The sequence below is a fragment of the Elaeis guineensis genome, chromosome 4 (assembly GCF_000442705.2).
Source record: "Elaeis guineensis isolate ETL-2024a chromosome 4, EG11, whole genome shotgun sequence".
Classification (NCBI taxonomy): domain Eukaryota; kingdom Viridiplantae; phylum Streptophyta; class Magnoliopsida; order Arecales; family Arecaceae; genus Elaeis; species Elaeis guineensis.
The window spans coordinates 9,663,696-9,679,041 of record NC_025996.2 but is presented as its reverse complement, the minus strand read 5'-3'; the positions used below and the strand labels follow the sequence as shown (position 1 = coordinate 9,679,041).

Here is a 15,346-nt window from a genome sequence, read left to right as displayed (position 1 = left end):
TTTATCGTGTTTGAGATACCATTATTTATTAATTTTCAGTATGAATGCCTTATGTGTGGACTATATAGATATATATCAGTGATTGATTATATGAGCATGTGGATATGATATACTCAATTTGATCAACTATAAACTAAAAATCGATATGATGAAAATAACCTAAATAACTAGATGGAAAAGATATGGTTTGGATTAGTTTCGTCATGTAGAACAACCCGTCAGGAGTTTATGCCTGAGACAGCCTCTCAGAAGCTTATCGTAGGGGCTGGGACAACCTCCACGGGCTTATACATAAATCAGCCGACCAGGAGCTCATGCATGGAACAGTCTGTCAGGAGCTTATACTTAGGACAGCCCCATGGATTTTTATACATGGGACAGCCGGTCAGAAGCTTATCTTGGAACAATTCATCAAGAGTTTATGACTGGGATAGCCTTTATGACTTAAGTGAGACATTTGGATTAGATGAAGATTGAGGCATGATTTTGGTTAGTCTAGAGCCGGAAAGAAAAAGGTTAAAGATCATGTGATCATGAAAAAAAAAATAGAAGACAAGACATGGAGCTAATGCTGAATAAAAGTGTTTCACCCGTTAACATATGATGATGTATCTCTTTTGACATGACAGATAATTTATGAATATTTACAGTATTCTGGATATTGAACATAAAATTTTATGTTTTATTGGTTATCCTTATTTTCATATTATATTATTATATTGGTGTGATATGCGGAATTCTTACTAGGCTGTAAAGCTCACACATCTCCATTTTTCTTTTTCTTCTCAGAATTGTAGGATGCTCATGATTGACTATGGTTTGAGTTTGCGGGTGAGCGAATGAATAGATAGAGCGTTATTGATATCTAGTCAGATGATAGAAGGAATTGAATCTATAATTGTATAAATTTTGTTTATTGTTATGAAAATAGATCATTATTATTTATAGATATTAAGATATTGTAATGAATTATTTTTGATCTTGTATATTCTTTAAGGTATTCTAAGGTGTATGCGGCCATCACATATCCGATCTGAGAGTTGGGTTTGGAGTGTGTCACTTTCAAATTCAATAATGAAAGTGAAAAATCAATGCCCATGATCACAAAGATTGTGGGTAGCGGGTTATAGGCATTAATTACATGATATTAACTCATATGCCCATCATTCAAAAAAATCATCCGAGATTCTGAGAGAGTTTTTTTAGTTTTATCTTTCTTTCTTTGAGCTTAAAGCTTCGTCTCAAGTCATCAGCTCGTCTCCAACCATAAAGCCCGTATGTGTCCGTTCAACAGGCCAAGTGATAGCCGATAACAAGGAAGCACTTTAGTTTAGTCATCCAGTCCTCTCCTCCCAATGTCCAAGGATGGCGTTGGCACTAGATTCGAGGTAAGTGTTCTATCATAATCTGAAAAAGAGAAGATCAGGATCGGGTGGTAGATCCTCTCCACAGCATTCCTAAACAAATTGAAATTGCATGAACCAATACAAATCTAAAATTCAACATCTTTTTAAACTGTTTGCTCTAAATTTTGTATACATAGCTACGCGGCAGATGATGGGTAAAAATTTAATTACAATCACGCTAAGAAATTTATAAAACATCAATTTATAATAACGGCCCGTGATGTTAAAATTACACCAAATTTAAAGAAAGGTTCCTCTCCCTAACACTTGCAATCCCTGAGGGTGTTTAAATTCTCAACCATGGTAATTAAATGTTGAGGCCTCCATCTCAGCTTGGCAATGGAGTGAGAACCAGAGGCTCTGCAAGTGACCTTATATGTACCCATAAGAGGCTGTGGTTCCACATATAACATCAAACAGTAATCATTAACTATTTGTTTTCCTTGGACTCTAGCTACTTCTTAGTTAGATGGTGACGGCGGTTAACATCGACTTACATTCCCTCAGGGATGGGAAATGGGAATGGTCATGTGATGATCTTGCTACCAGGCGAAACATCACCATATCAATACTGTCAAATCAACATCAGCTAGAAATGAACGAAAAAAAAAAAAAAAAAAAAAAAAAGAAAAGAAATCACTTGACACTGATGCTCTATCTTGCAGATGCAGCACATCCCAGTCAGATCATGTTACAATAGCAAAGTTGCAAAGGTATCCAACGAGAGACCAAGAATATAAAGAAGAAACAAAAATATGAAGCGGGTCAAATAGAGCAGGGCACATATCAATAACACTGAAGCCAACCTGCCATGCGAACTGTCCTAAGTAGCGAAAGATCACATCCAGGTTCTGTAGACCTGATTGCATTCAGTCAATGCAATTTTCCTTCCAGGCTTTATAAAGGCATGTGCAAAGATGAACATGCAGCAATAGTTCAGAAGATCACAATTTTTATCTTTGTTGAATAATCACATCCAAAGATGCTTCCTGAAACTAATGTGTACTGCCGGAGGTCCCACCCATGGAAACTAATGTGTACTGGTTCACTCAATTTATTATAAATTCCAACTGTCCTATAATCGTAAGTTGCACAACAAAATCAAATGCAATGATGAAATTGATACAAGACCTAAGTATTCAAGAACTGCTGTTATCCGAATCATAGAAAATTTGTTGAATTTTACCATTTTTCTAGGCACAATGATTCTCTGATTTATTCTCGAACATTCATAGTAATCAAGAATTACTCAGATTCACAATTTCACAATATGTTTATGACCATTCAAGTAATTCATGTAATGCATATCTATCATGTAACCTATTGTTGTTGGTCGGAAGTTTCCTGCGAATGTTCATTATACCTGCCTATCTTCTGCTTGTTCTCACATGGTTAAAATACAGGCATCTCTATATACTTTTTTTTTTTTTTTTCCCTTTCTTTTGAATATCTGAATTCCTTCCTAAAACCTGGATTATCATCTTTTTCCGAATCCGAAATCTTTGTCCAAAGTTGAATTGTTCCTGAATGCCAAGCTTGTCACTGACAGCTAATTGCATTCATCTAATTGTAAGAGGGCACTGTTATAAGCCACCAATCAAGCTGCAGTCGACAAAAACTCGAATAAAGCAGGCAAGCTGCAGTCTTTCTTTTCTTTTCTAATAGATAAGAAAAGAAAGACTGCATCTACCCTTCTACTGAAATAAACTTGGGTGCCTAAAATTTAATAATAAGAAGGAACGGATGCTATTTTCTTGAGTCATGATGGCTTGTTTAAAGAGAAAGTACAACTCATAAGACAGGCAAAATGGTGGAGATGAGCATCAATCGTTAAAATTACACACCCAAAGCTATCTTGCCTCATGTACCGTTTCATTTATGTTCCAAACCTTAATCATGCATCTTCTTAGTAGAAGTTCCTAGAGATAGAAATCATATAGTGATGATTTGGTTTAAAAAAACAAAAAGAAAAAAAATAAAAGTTCAACTAATGACATCCAATAGCACTTATTTTTCCTTAAAAATCAATTCCTTATATTTTATCTCAAAATTCACATAAACCGTACATGTTTCTTTTGAAACAAACCTCCTCAAAGATCCACAAACCTTAGAAAACGTAGAAAAAGGATAACTCAAAAGAAACACCAAATACAACAACAATGTTTTTGGATCCATGATGATATGAACAAAACTGAAAACCCAAGCGATTGATTTAAATGGTAACCCAACAAAGGATTCCATCCCAAGGACTATGTCAAGGCGAAGGTCTCACCATGAACTCTTTAAATTCTCCAATGAAAAATAATCCAAGCAAGCCTGACAAAACATTCATTTTTCATCAGCCGCCTGCCAACATGATTTCTCCATCTTTCTATAAATGGTGGCGCGCACCCCAAACCTTATTCCATTAAGTTTGACAGGCCATGTGCAGTAGCATTCTCCAAAACATCTTAAAGCATCCATGTTCTCAAGTTAACGAAATCAATGGTCTGTGGTTCGTGTCTGGGAAGCAAAGAGCTGGATGGACCCTTGCTCCCATCCCTCCAACATCATTAACTTGTAAACAATACCATTACACATTCTAATTTAGATCATTATGATAGCAATTCTATTAGAAGGTTAGAGGTCACGACCAATAGTCAAGAAGCCATGTTGCATTCAATTCCACACAAAAACCAAGCACCAAAACCCTAACACTAGATCCCTTAAGAGAGCAAGGCCCTAACACTAGGTCCACTTAAGAGAGCAAGGCCATGGATCGATTGATAATAAAAAAATGCTCAAGAAGCAGTATTGCATGATATCCTAAACAAAACTGAGGAAAGCACCGAAAACCTAATCCTAGATCTGCTTAAGATTGTGCATTCCCCCCCCCCCCCCCTCCCCTTTTCTTCTTTTCCTTGTCTATTCTGCATCCTCGTATCCTTTGTACGATTTCCCTTTCATTAGCTGAATGGAAGGCTAGGAAGACGTCTTCGAACATGCCTTCCTTTTTGTTACCAGAAAACAAAAGGGTTAGGAAAAAAATCCTTTCTTACCAGACCCTTCCATTTGATATAATTTTTTATCTAGCAAAATAATATCACTTAGTAAAGATTGACCCAGTCGAAAGAAAAGTAGCCTTGCTGGAAATTTCTTGCTTAAACCTGATTTCCACAAGGTTAGCCACAATGAAGTTAGCAATAAAGGTGCGTATAATAAGCTGTCGTTAGAACAGAGAGAGAACCAAACCAGATAACTGGCGCTTAAGGCCAGTGATAATACCGACAATCTCAAAAGATGGTTCTCCCTTCCTGAGGATATAAAAATGCACAAGTGAGAGGCTGTCAGGAGCATAATGAAACTTCAGATAGAATATGAAAATGCTTATTAGAGGCTGTCATAAGCATTAGAGGCATTACTTGAATCGAACTGCAAAAAAGACTTGCAATCACCATTGATTTTCTCTCAACCATTGATTATATACAAAATGTATATAATCTGTCCAAAACCTTCCAACCATTCTCTGATGCATAGCTAATCTTTCAAAATAAAAATTCTGATGGATAATTGCACGCAGTTAGATGGCATCCAATGCGTTGGGAAAGTAAAATAATTTGATACATTTTCTAATATTGTAATATAGATGAAAAATATTAAAGAAACAACATTTGATACAGCAGAAATATAAGTTTAATAACAAAGTCTGAAAGCCACGAGTTCATGGAAAATGCCATCAAATGATGAATTTACACTAGCAGTTCTTCTTCATGAATTAGCGAACAATCTAGTCCTCTTCCTCCTCGAAATCTGAATCATCGTCAGCTGCGGGTTCATCTTCCATATCTGAATCACTCTCGATATACACGGCTCTCCTGCTGTTCTCCCTCTTCGGTCGAGCTGCTGCTGCCAGAACCTCATTCAACTCAGCTGGGTTTCCGGGTGAGGAACTGCCAGACTCTTCACTGCTGGTTGGAGAACTTCCAATCCTACCCAATACCGACCCACTTTTCTTGTTGAAGGGAGAGGCCCTCATCTTCCTGACTTTCTTCTCAGGTGAAATCCCAGTATTCTCCACCGGCTTCAACACTTCAGTAATCAGCTTCTGACTCAGAACTGGCTTGCTCTGTGCTGTTCCCCTCTTTCTTGTGGTTGTTGTGCCAGCTTTCCCTCCCTTTGCCTTCTCATTTGCAGGCTTTTTCCCTCTAGCTTTCCCTCCTTTAGGGGGGGCTTCCACCAGCTCAAAATCCTCATCATCATCATCTTCCAGAATGGTTGGCATGTCATCTTCAGCGTCATCACCATCAGAAATCTCCGTAAAGGTTGATGGAGCCTTCCTTGCAGCTGTCCTTTTGCTAGGTTCTTTCTTCCTCTGTTCTTTCTGGCTTAATACTGCTTCAGTTTCCATGGCTGCAAAGTAACTGAAAAATCAGCCAACCTGCCAGGATTTTGCAGCAACGAAAGCCATAACTTGCAAAAAAAAAAAAAAACGTCGGAAACAACGTACCAGATTGATGATCTGGGGAAGAATCAAGGTTATAAGCGGCCAGCCGGTCCTTTAATGCAAGTACTTCTTCTTCATCATCTTCATCACTCTCAACCACCGCAACCTGAAGGAAAGAGAGCATCAAATCAAATAACAAAATCTAATTAACATAATCTAAAAAATACTGGAATAATCAACTGAAGCTCACCTTCTTTGCTGGAGCTTTCTTTGCGCGTCCTCTAGGTTTTGGTTTTGAAGCCTCAGGAGCATTGCCTGCAAAAGACCAGAACTGATTTTGTAAATAAACCACAAGGACCATGAGCATGGAAAAAATCATATTCAGATCTGTAAGGGAATAAAAAACATACCTGCATCAGTGGAGGTAACGTCCGATACAGTAGAGGAGTTATTTGCATTGTTCTTCCGTGGCTTCTTAGGTCCTTGTTTAGACAATGCAGCACCAGTAATGTTCTTCATTCTAGTCTCTCTTTTTATTCCTTCCTCGGCATCTTTTCGTTCTTGCTCCTGCTTCAAAAGATGAGCTCATTGAGCACAAGTGAGAAAGAAGTGAGGGGTTTTGAAGCAACAACTTCACTTACATCAAGCTCCATTTCGAAAGCATCAAGATCTTTCATCCATAAGTCCCTCGGTGAGGACTTTCTCAGTTCCTCAACCTCATCCTCTAGTTTCTTCCTTTCTGCACAGAGCTCCTGAACCTTTTCCCAAGTCAAGGTTCCTATGGCCATGGAGAGCAGATATTCATAATCGGCAGCTCTTGCTCCACCACCATTCACCACTTCCGGGCTCTCTTCATTTCCATCTTCTTCTACCGTGGCTCCAGCAATGGCAGCATCAATGCCCTTTGATTTCTTTGGGAAAGGAGCGAAGCCTTTTTGCTGCAGCTCGAGGAACAAATCTGCTCTTTTCCGATTATTGACTATTATCTCGCCTCTAACTACACCAAGAATGAACCTGACTTTGTTATCCAGCTTGAGCAAATCCAACTCAAGATTGTCCAAGAGCGCTTTCTGCGTAAGTATGGCAAAACGATCACTAACTTGCACAAAGTGTTCACAAGCCAGAAAATATTCAAAACCAAGTCCAATGGTACCTTTCTTTTGGCATAAAATTCAAGCCTCAAATGAAAGAAGTCCTCGAGAACTGCAACAAAGACCGAGCATCAGCTAAGGTAAAGAATGACACAATCCATCTCAATGAGGGTATATTTTAAAAACTCACTTTGTTCTGGGGTATCATATTTCTTGATGACACCTTTTGAATCAAACAGGTGCATATTAGTAGTGCTGATGGTCGTAGTGAGCTTAAACTTCTTCTCAAGGCCTTCTTCTCTGGCCATATTCAACTTCTCCTCAGTCAAAATAATCTCAAAATGCACATTAACATCATCATTTTGCTCTCGGTAGTCCTGTGGATTAAAAAAGTGACAAGATTTTTTATGGGATTCTATACGCAAATAAAACTAATCCTGTGAGTTTCAAAAACTTACCTTGATAAATGGTTCCTTAATCTTATCATTCCCAGTCATCAGTGATTCAAGAAATTCCTTGTAATCCTGAGTCCATCTTCTAATCGGCAACTCTGTGATTTTTAACGTTGTGCTGTCAACCTCCTCAGCGAGACCAGTGATGGTGTAGGTAACACCAGCTTCCTTTGATGCTGATTTCTCAATTAGACCCTGGTTTTAGGTAAAATAGAGCTTGTGGTTTAATATAGTGTTCCTATGCAGATTACCTCATGCAAAGGAAACTTAACTGACCTTGAAACTCCTGTACCAGGGGTCCATAGGCTGCATTGGCTCATTATTTAGCAACCGTCTAACATTAGCAACAATGTCTCTTGGGTTGTAATTAGGAACAAAGGTGCTCCATCCGGTACCAATCCCTTCACTCCCATTGACTAAAACCATTGGTATAATGGGCATGTACCTGAGTATTAGTGGAAAGTAAACAAACAGAGTTCTCAGGAAGCCTGGACCAATCAAGCAATAGTTAAGAAACCAGTATTGTGCATGTTATTACCAAGTTGGTTCAATCAATTGGCCATCTTCATTTAAGTAGTCAAGAAGAATATCATCATCCTTGGGAAACAAGAACCGGGTCAGTGGTGATAAGCGAGTGTAGATATACCTTGCACTGGCATGATCTTTGCCTCCCTGAGTTCAAATAGATGAATTAATTAAAAGTCTGTATATGAATCAAAGTAAGAAGTTTCAGGTTTTTATTTTGCTATCTCACTTGGTGCCTGGTGCCAAATTGTCCATTAGGTTGCAGAAGGTTTATGTTGTTGCTACCAACAAAATCTTGAGCCATTCCAATAATGGTGCTAGCAAGACTCTGCTCACCATGATGGTAGGCTGAATGTTCCGAAACATAGCCAGCAAATTGAGCAACCTATATGACATAGAAACAGGAGTGAAAGAAAGCATACTATAAATGTGTTCTTGCGCTCAAACTCATACAATCGAAACTAAATAACTAGCAAAATCTAGCCCAATATACCTTAGCTTCCTTGACAAAATTCCTCTTAAATGAGCAAAACAAAATTTTTCTCTGGCCTGGTTTCAGGCCATCAACCATTGATGGTATAGACCGCTGCAAATCTGCCATAGAGAACAAGATCAGCTCCTTGTTGACAAAATCACTGTATTTGATGAGCTTCTCCCTTTGATCAAGATATGTTCCCGGCTGTAGACATTGATGAAATTTTCTTATCAGAATACAAAACAGATAATGTAGCCAGCCCTAGCTAGTTTGGGATCAAGGATTAGTTGAGTTGAGTTGAATACAAAACAGATATTAATAAAAAAAAAAGAGAGAGAGAGAAGGAAAAGTCATTTACCTCAAATTGGCGAAGCCAGTTTTTCCTAGCCTCAATCTTTTTCTTGCTGAATGCCAATTCAATAGCATCTCCATCTTGATTATCAACCCACATAAAATCTTTCTTATGCTTAACAATATCTTGGAAATATTCCTTTCCTTCTTTTGATGTGCTTGTTCCCAACCCCTATATGGCAGGCAATTACACGAAAGATAAGCACTCTTTTATGTGAACTAACAGAATATTGGGTAGATTATATTCTAATTCATTACACCCTAAGACAAGACCTTATAATACTTAATAGACCAGCCACTTGCGTTCCCTCCCAAACTTTCTTTCCATGCTTCATACTCAGGCATGGAGTAGAATGGCAGGACATTTTTGTTTCTGTTATGAGTTGCCTGTAGAACAGAAAATACATCATTCGCTTCACAATCCTAAAAATGACAAATTTCTAACAAATAACTTTACAATCAAGGCCTACCTTCACTATAGGTGTGATGAATTCAACCATGAACGATGGGATTTTCAGCAGTGATGGCCAAAATGAATGTATGAAGTTAATCAAGAGGCCCTTGATGTGGGAGCCATCATGATCCTGCACCAGGAGACAAAGAATCTGTAAGTTTGCTGGCACCCTTTTTCCTCCAAGAATGAAGACAAACAACATCAAAAACATACCTGATCGGTCATTATCATGAGATGTCCATATCTTAAACCTTTGGTGCTTTCGTACTCCTTCCCCTGCTGCAAACCGAGAATTTGCTTAATGCTCTGGATTTCTGCATTGTCCATTATCTGCTTGTGGCTTGCTTCCCTCACATTCAGTAGCTTACCCCTCAGAGGGAACACACCATAGTGGTTCCTTCCTACTACAGAGATACCAGCCATCTGTATATTAAACAGCAAAGCAGAAATTATTTATTCATACTCAGAAGCTTAGATATTAACAGACTTTAACTTATTTCATGCTACTCACAGCAAGAGCCTTTGCTGAATCTCCCTCTGTCAAAATCAAGGTACACTTCTCAGAGTTCCTTCCACCAGCATCATTAGCATCTTCAAGTTTAGGAATGCCCACAATTCTCTGCCTCTTGGTTCCATCTGTCTTCTTCAATTCCTTACTCTGCTTGAAATCAGCCCATGAGAGGAGGCTATTTACAACTCCCGATTTAGCCACTGCATAAGAACAGAGTTACATATACATATTCAGTTTCAAAAATAGTTTTTTTCTTTGATGTCACTTCAAAAATAGTCTAGTAGGAAAACACTGACCCTTTTTAAGAAACTCCTGTGAAAGCTCGCACTTTGAACCAAAGCTTCCTTGACGAGTGGTCAAGGTTTCTTTTGTCTGTGAATCAAAGGCTGGGTTGTCGATAAGTGCGTTGACAAAAACCCATAAGTGACTTCTCACGTTATGGGCTTTGAGGTTAGCATTCTTGTTCTTCTTATTTACAATGCTCATCACATGGCTCGTGATTTGGTTAGTAACATATTCCACATGAGTTCCACCTTTTACTGTGGCAATCCCATTCACAAAGCTGACCTGATAAAATAAGGGAGGAGACGTTATCAACGTAGATTAAAATTTAAGCACAATGAAATTATTGGCAGAGAGATCTCTGTTAAGTTTCATACATACCTGCTGGAATTGCCCTTCGCTTAAACTAGCACAGATCTCCCACCTATCATTCACTTTCTCCGAAATCCTATTCAGCACAAATCACCAAATAAGAACATTTTCAATGTAAGAGAAGCTTATACATGAAATGCAAAATTTACATTATCCTCAGACCTTGGAAGAGGCTCAGGTCTGGACTTAGAAGCAGATTGAAGGTATAAGTTGACATAGTCACCGAATGACTTCACAGGAATCCGCTGTCCATTTAACTCAACCTTGACAGATTTGCCAAGGATTCCTGCTAGATCAACAACTCTCTTCTTCATGAGTGCAACCACATCATCTTCCAGATGGGTCATGTTAAATTTGGCCAAATCTGGCTTGAAAGTGACTTTAGTCCAGTTTTCTCCTTCCTTGCACTTAACAATGGAGGGCTCAGACTTTTTTCCCATATTTTCTGAGAAAACCTACATATGAAGAATCACAGAAACCATGACCACAAATCTTACAATCTCAAGGCTGAGGTTTAAAACTCATAAAGCTAGAAATTGTTGAGCAGTTGGACACACAAACCAAAAACCCAAATTAGGATAACAGTTTTGCGAAAGCAAAACAGAGACATAAATGGTACAAGATCGAGCAATATGGACAATAAGACCATCAAATCGAGTTCCTAAGCATACAGATCCTAAGAAGCCAGATAAGGTGATGCGTTCAAACCCCTGTTCCATATGATCGGACTCAGGAGTTCAGCTGAATCAGATTTACAACTTCCAAAGCTTGAGATACAGGCATACTCAGATAACTTACACCCCAAGCTCCCACTTTTAACACCAAGATCTAACGAAATCTTGAACATCTCCAAATAACAGAAGTCCGTAACACAGGACCCAGTAGATCCGACGCACCCAAAAAAAAAAATTCTAAATAACAACAGAAAGACAGATTTGTTCACGAGAATAAAAGACCAAGATTGCAAACAAAAGCCCTAATTCAGACAACCCCCAAGATCACACACCCCCCAAATTCGAACCGAGATATCAAAACTATATAAAAAGAAACCCTGGTATATTTCCACAACAACCGCAAATTCCATAAGAGACTCGTAAGAAAGATAACAGATACAGACCGTAAAGTCGCATTGCAAAGAATGCCGAAACCCGTTTACCCTAAAACACCCAATTTCAAATCCCATGCCCTAAACAAAAATAGAGTAAACAAACCCTACAATCAAAACCAAAGAAACCCTAGATCCCAAGACCAAAAAATTTTTGCAGACATAAACCCTAATCAGAAATTTCGCCGAAACCTTCCAAAATTTCACATCCAAAAGGGGAAAAAAATTCTAATTTCTCGTCAAGAAATCAAAAGAAGAGATTAAGAAAACAAATTTTAAAGAAATCAACAAAACCTGCTTGTACTTCTTCTGCCTCCTTCCATCTGCAGTCTGGATGACGAACTCGGTTGAGAAAATGTTGGTGAGCTTTGCCCCGTACCCGTTCCTCCCACCGGTCGTCTTCTTGACGTTGTCGTCATAGTTGCTACTGGTCAGCAGGTGCCCAAAGATCATCTCGGGCACGTAGACCCCCTCCTCCTGATGGATCTCGACGGGAATCCCATCCCCGCTGTTGTAGACGCTGATGCAGTTCCCGGCTACGTCAATCTCCACCTTGACGGAGTCCATCGACGGATCCCGTTGCTTGTTGTCGGCAGCGTTGACGAGGATCTCGTCGAAGATCTTGTAGAGGCCCGGGACGTAGGTCACCGGGCGGTGGACCATCTCGCCGTTCTCGTAGACCCAGAGGGTCTGGGTGTGCTTCTCGACGGAGCCGATGTAGGTGTCGGGCCGGAGGAGAATGTGCTCCAGCTGGGTCTTCTTCTGGTACATCTCCTCGATGGTCTTGTTGGGGCCGTTGGCGGTGGCGCCCCCCCCGCGGCGGAGTTGTAGGCGGTGCTGGACTGGAGGGGTTGCTTCTTCTCGACAGCCATGGCAGAGAGACACAGAGCTTGTGTCCAAGATAATGCGAGAGAGATAGGGCGAGGGTTGAGGCCCTCTCGGGGAGGTTAAATAGGAGACTGGGGAACGAGGATCGGGATCGGGGTGGGCGCCTGGGGTTGCAACGGTCCAATGGTTTGAAATTTGAAATGGGTGGAGGGACGGTGGGGATGGTTTGAGGATGATCGGGTGGCCGTGGCTGGCTGGTCACGAGTTTGAAATTTTGGGATGCCTCCCCAAAGTTAAAAGAAATGGACGACGGCGACTGCAACGGTAATAAAATATTTCCTTCTTTTCTAAAGACTAAAGGGACGTCAGGTGCAGCGCACAGTCATGGAGAGCTGATGCCAAGGATTCAACCTTGGCTTGGAGCGAGCTATCGCGCGCACTACATGCATGATGATGCAGATAGATACCATCAATCATCAAGATGCACGAGCATTTATTCTATTTATCCCATGCTCATTTCAATGATGGCCTACTATAATGCACCATGGTGGTTGATGGTATGCACCAATATGGTCATGTATATAATGCACATAATAATTTTTACTTGTCTCGGGATGGAGTTGATGTTGCTATTTTGCAAGCAATAAAGATCATCCTACACTTAACTTGAGGATTTACTCATTCCAATTTCTATGTCATATTAGGTGATTTATTTCTGCTTAAAAAAAGCTAATTATCAACTTATTTATTATGATGAATGTATTTTAAAGCTTTCTTTTTAGAAATATGGTAGTTGAAATAATAGATTAAGAGCCCAGCGTGATGTCTTATCTCCATGTCCATAAATCATCTTTTACATACATAAAAGTGGCTACTTAATGAAGGAAGAAGAGAGTGAGCATACGAAGGTTGTTGCTACTCTAGTAGGTTATTCTAGTTTTTCAATTTCTCAAAAATTATAATATTCATAAATATATTTTTTTTATTTTAAATTAAAAAATACTTCTCAACAATCAATAATTATTAGTTATTATTTATAGTTACTGACCAACTAAAAAAAAAAGAAGCTTAGGTCTTTTATATCTGTTAGATGTGTGTCCTAGATGCCAGATTGGTTGACATATTCCTGTACAAATGTAAGAGTAAATTTATAATTTTGACTATAAATGAATAAAAGGGTTATTCTACTATCACATTGTGTACATTATGTCTGTGATACATCCTTTGAGTTAGTAGGAATGTTAATTCATATTTTCAAAAGTTGAAAATTTAAGGTATGAATTTACATAACTAACTCATAAACAGCTCTTGATCATAGGATCATCACGAGGATGATGATCGATTCAGAAGGTTGGTGTACGATCACTTCCTTAGGATAGATGTATCTTGAGTCTACGGTATGGAGACATCGGAGCGAGAGTATAGGTATTCGTTAAAAATGAGAGTACTGAGCGTGATCACCTCGAACAGTCATAAGGAAGTCTACCTTCTCGTCGATGACTAGCTCGATGCTGCAGCTGTGTGTCTAGTTCTTTGACCTGAGGTACATCGACAGTTCACCTTGAGTGTGTTATAGTTTGACTATACCATAACTCGATCTCCTAGCCATTCGGAACCTTGAGGTGCATGTTGGCTGTAGCATATTCATTGTAGGAACCAAATTGCATCAAGATGGAATCTATCAACCTCGGTAGATAAGAGGAGTAGTCCTATGGTGATCGAAAGATCGAGTCCTTAAGCCCATGACCATGGAAGAGTGAAATAATGAAAAAGAGTTTTCCATTGGAGTTTCATATCGGATTTGGATCGATCGATTTGTTCAAATGACTGATGTTGGGTTTGACGAGTTTACCTTAATCCTAATTCAGTCGGAACTCATGATAAAAGAACTCAATCACACAGGTAGCTGCACCAAGAGATTCGTCTTCATTTCTGATGGGTTACCACCATATACTGCTAGGTGTCACTGATGAATTTTGGAAGCAATTAGAATGATCTTGATGATCGATCATTCTAATTGTCTGAATCAGAAGAGTTCTGATCCATCGAAAGGAGTTTCGATGATGTCGATGATGAGATCACGACATGTCTCATTACCATACGAAAATGAACCTAACTGGATCACACAAACAAGAGTTAGAGTCTGGATGTCATCAATTGAGCTAGTCCAGTTCGATTGATTTGGATTAGATCCAATTAGGTTCAAGAAAATCGTGCTAGCACACGATTGAGCCTAATTTTCTTCTCGTGTAATCTTTTTCATCTCGACTGAGTCAAATATGATTTGACTCATCCAGAGAACCTTGAGAAGGTTTCTCTCAATATGACTGGAGCCAGTCTAGCTCAAAAAAGTCATCTTAATTCATAAGATGAATTTAAGACAACACCTGCCAATTTCTGTCACCTGTCATTTTCTATTTTAGGACATTGATCAAACGTTGACCCATGGATCTTGGACTGAAGGCCACTTGGCAAGAGGTCATTGGAGAGTTTTAGTGGAGTGTCCACCTGCTAAATTGGGCCTCAAAATGGATGCCACAATCAGATATGGCATGCACCCCAAGTGGATAAGGATAGAGTCTCATGAGATGAGGACTCTGATCCCTTGATCAACTTGGACTATGGGGCGCCAATCTCACTGTGCTTATCCCGTGTTGGTGCCAACAGTAGGAGGGATTATGGAGATTCTTATCTGATATGATTAGATGACATCACTCCACCAATCATAATTTTTTCAGAATTAATTAAAATTTTTTGATTGATCGAATGATGTGGCACTGCATGGCACAGCAGGGTCTATTTAAACCCTGTCTGCGCCTAGGGTTTAGAGAATCTGCTCAATACCTAGCAAAAATGTGAAATCCCTCCACTTCTCCATGCCCTCTCTGCTCCTCTCCCTCCCCTCTTCACGTCCAAGAAGTTGGGCGTCCATCTGGTACTTGTCCAAGGCGTGGTGGCTCCCTGATCAGAAGGCTGCAGGGATTTGTCGAGAAGTTGCTGCTCCAGCTTCAGAAGATTTTTTGAAGATCTTTCAGATCATATCCAGATATGATTTTTGGAGCAAAGATTCG

General features: G+C 39.5%; 1 protein-coding gene across 1 annotated transcript; it reads right to left on the bottom strand.

Moving 5' to 3' along the window:
• Positions 1 to 4,984: 4,984 nt before the first annotated feature.
• Positions 4,985 to 12,334, bottom strand: LOC105044001 (DNA topoisomerase 2). Its single transcript, XM_010921766.4, is given in 22 exon segments — positions 4,985 to 5,795; positions 5,893 to 5,995; positions 6,080 to 6,144; positions 6,240 to 6,396; positions 6,471 to 6,899; positions 6,983 to 7,032; positions 7,111 to 7,297; positions 7,379 to 7,567; positions 7,649 to 7,817; positions 7,911 to 8,044; positions 8,127 to 8,282; positions 8,391 to 8,576; positions 8,731 to 8,895; positions 8,997 to 9,110; positions 9,194 to 9,307; positions 9,391 to 9,600; positions 9,689 to 9,888; positions 9,985 to 10,255; positions 10,352 to 10,418; positions 10,505 to 10,797; positions 11,742 to 12,256; positions 12,259 to 12,334. Coding segments are annotated over 22 exon segments (4,458 nt in total). The 5' UTR covers positions 12,320 to 12,334; the 3' UTR covers positions 4,985 to 5,172.
• Positions 12,335 to 15,346: the final 3,012 nt, after the last annotated feature.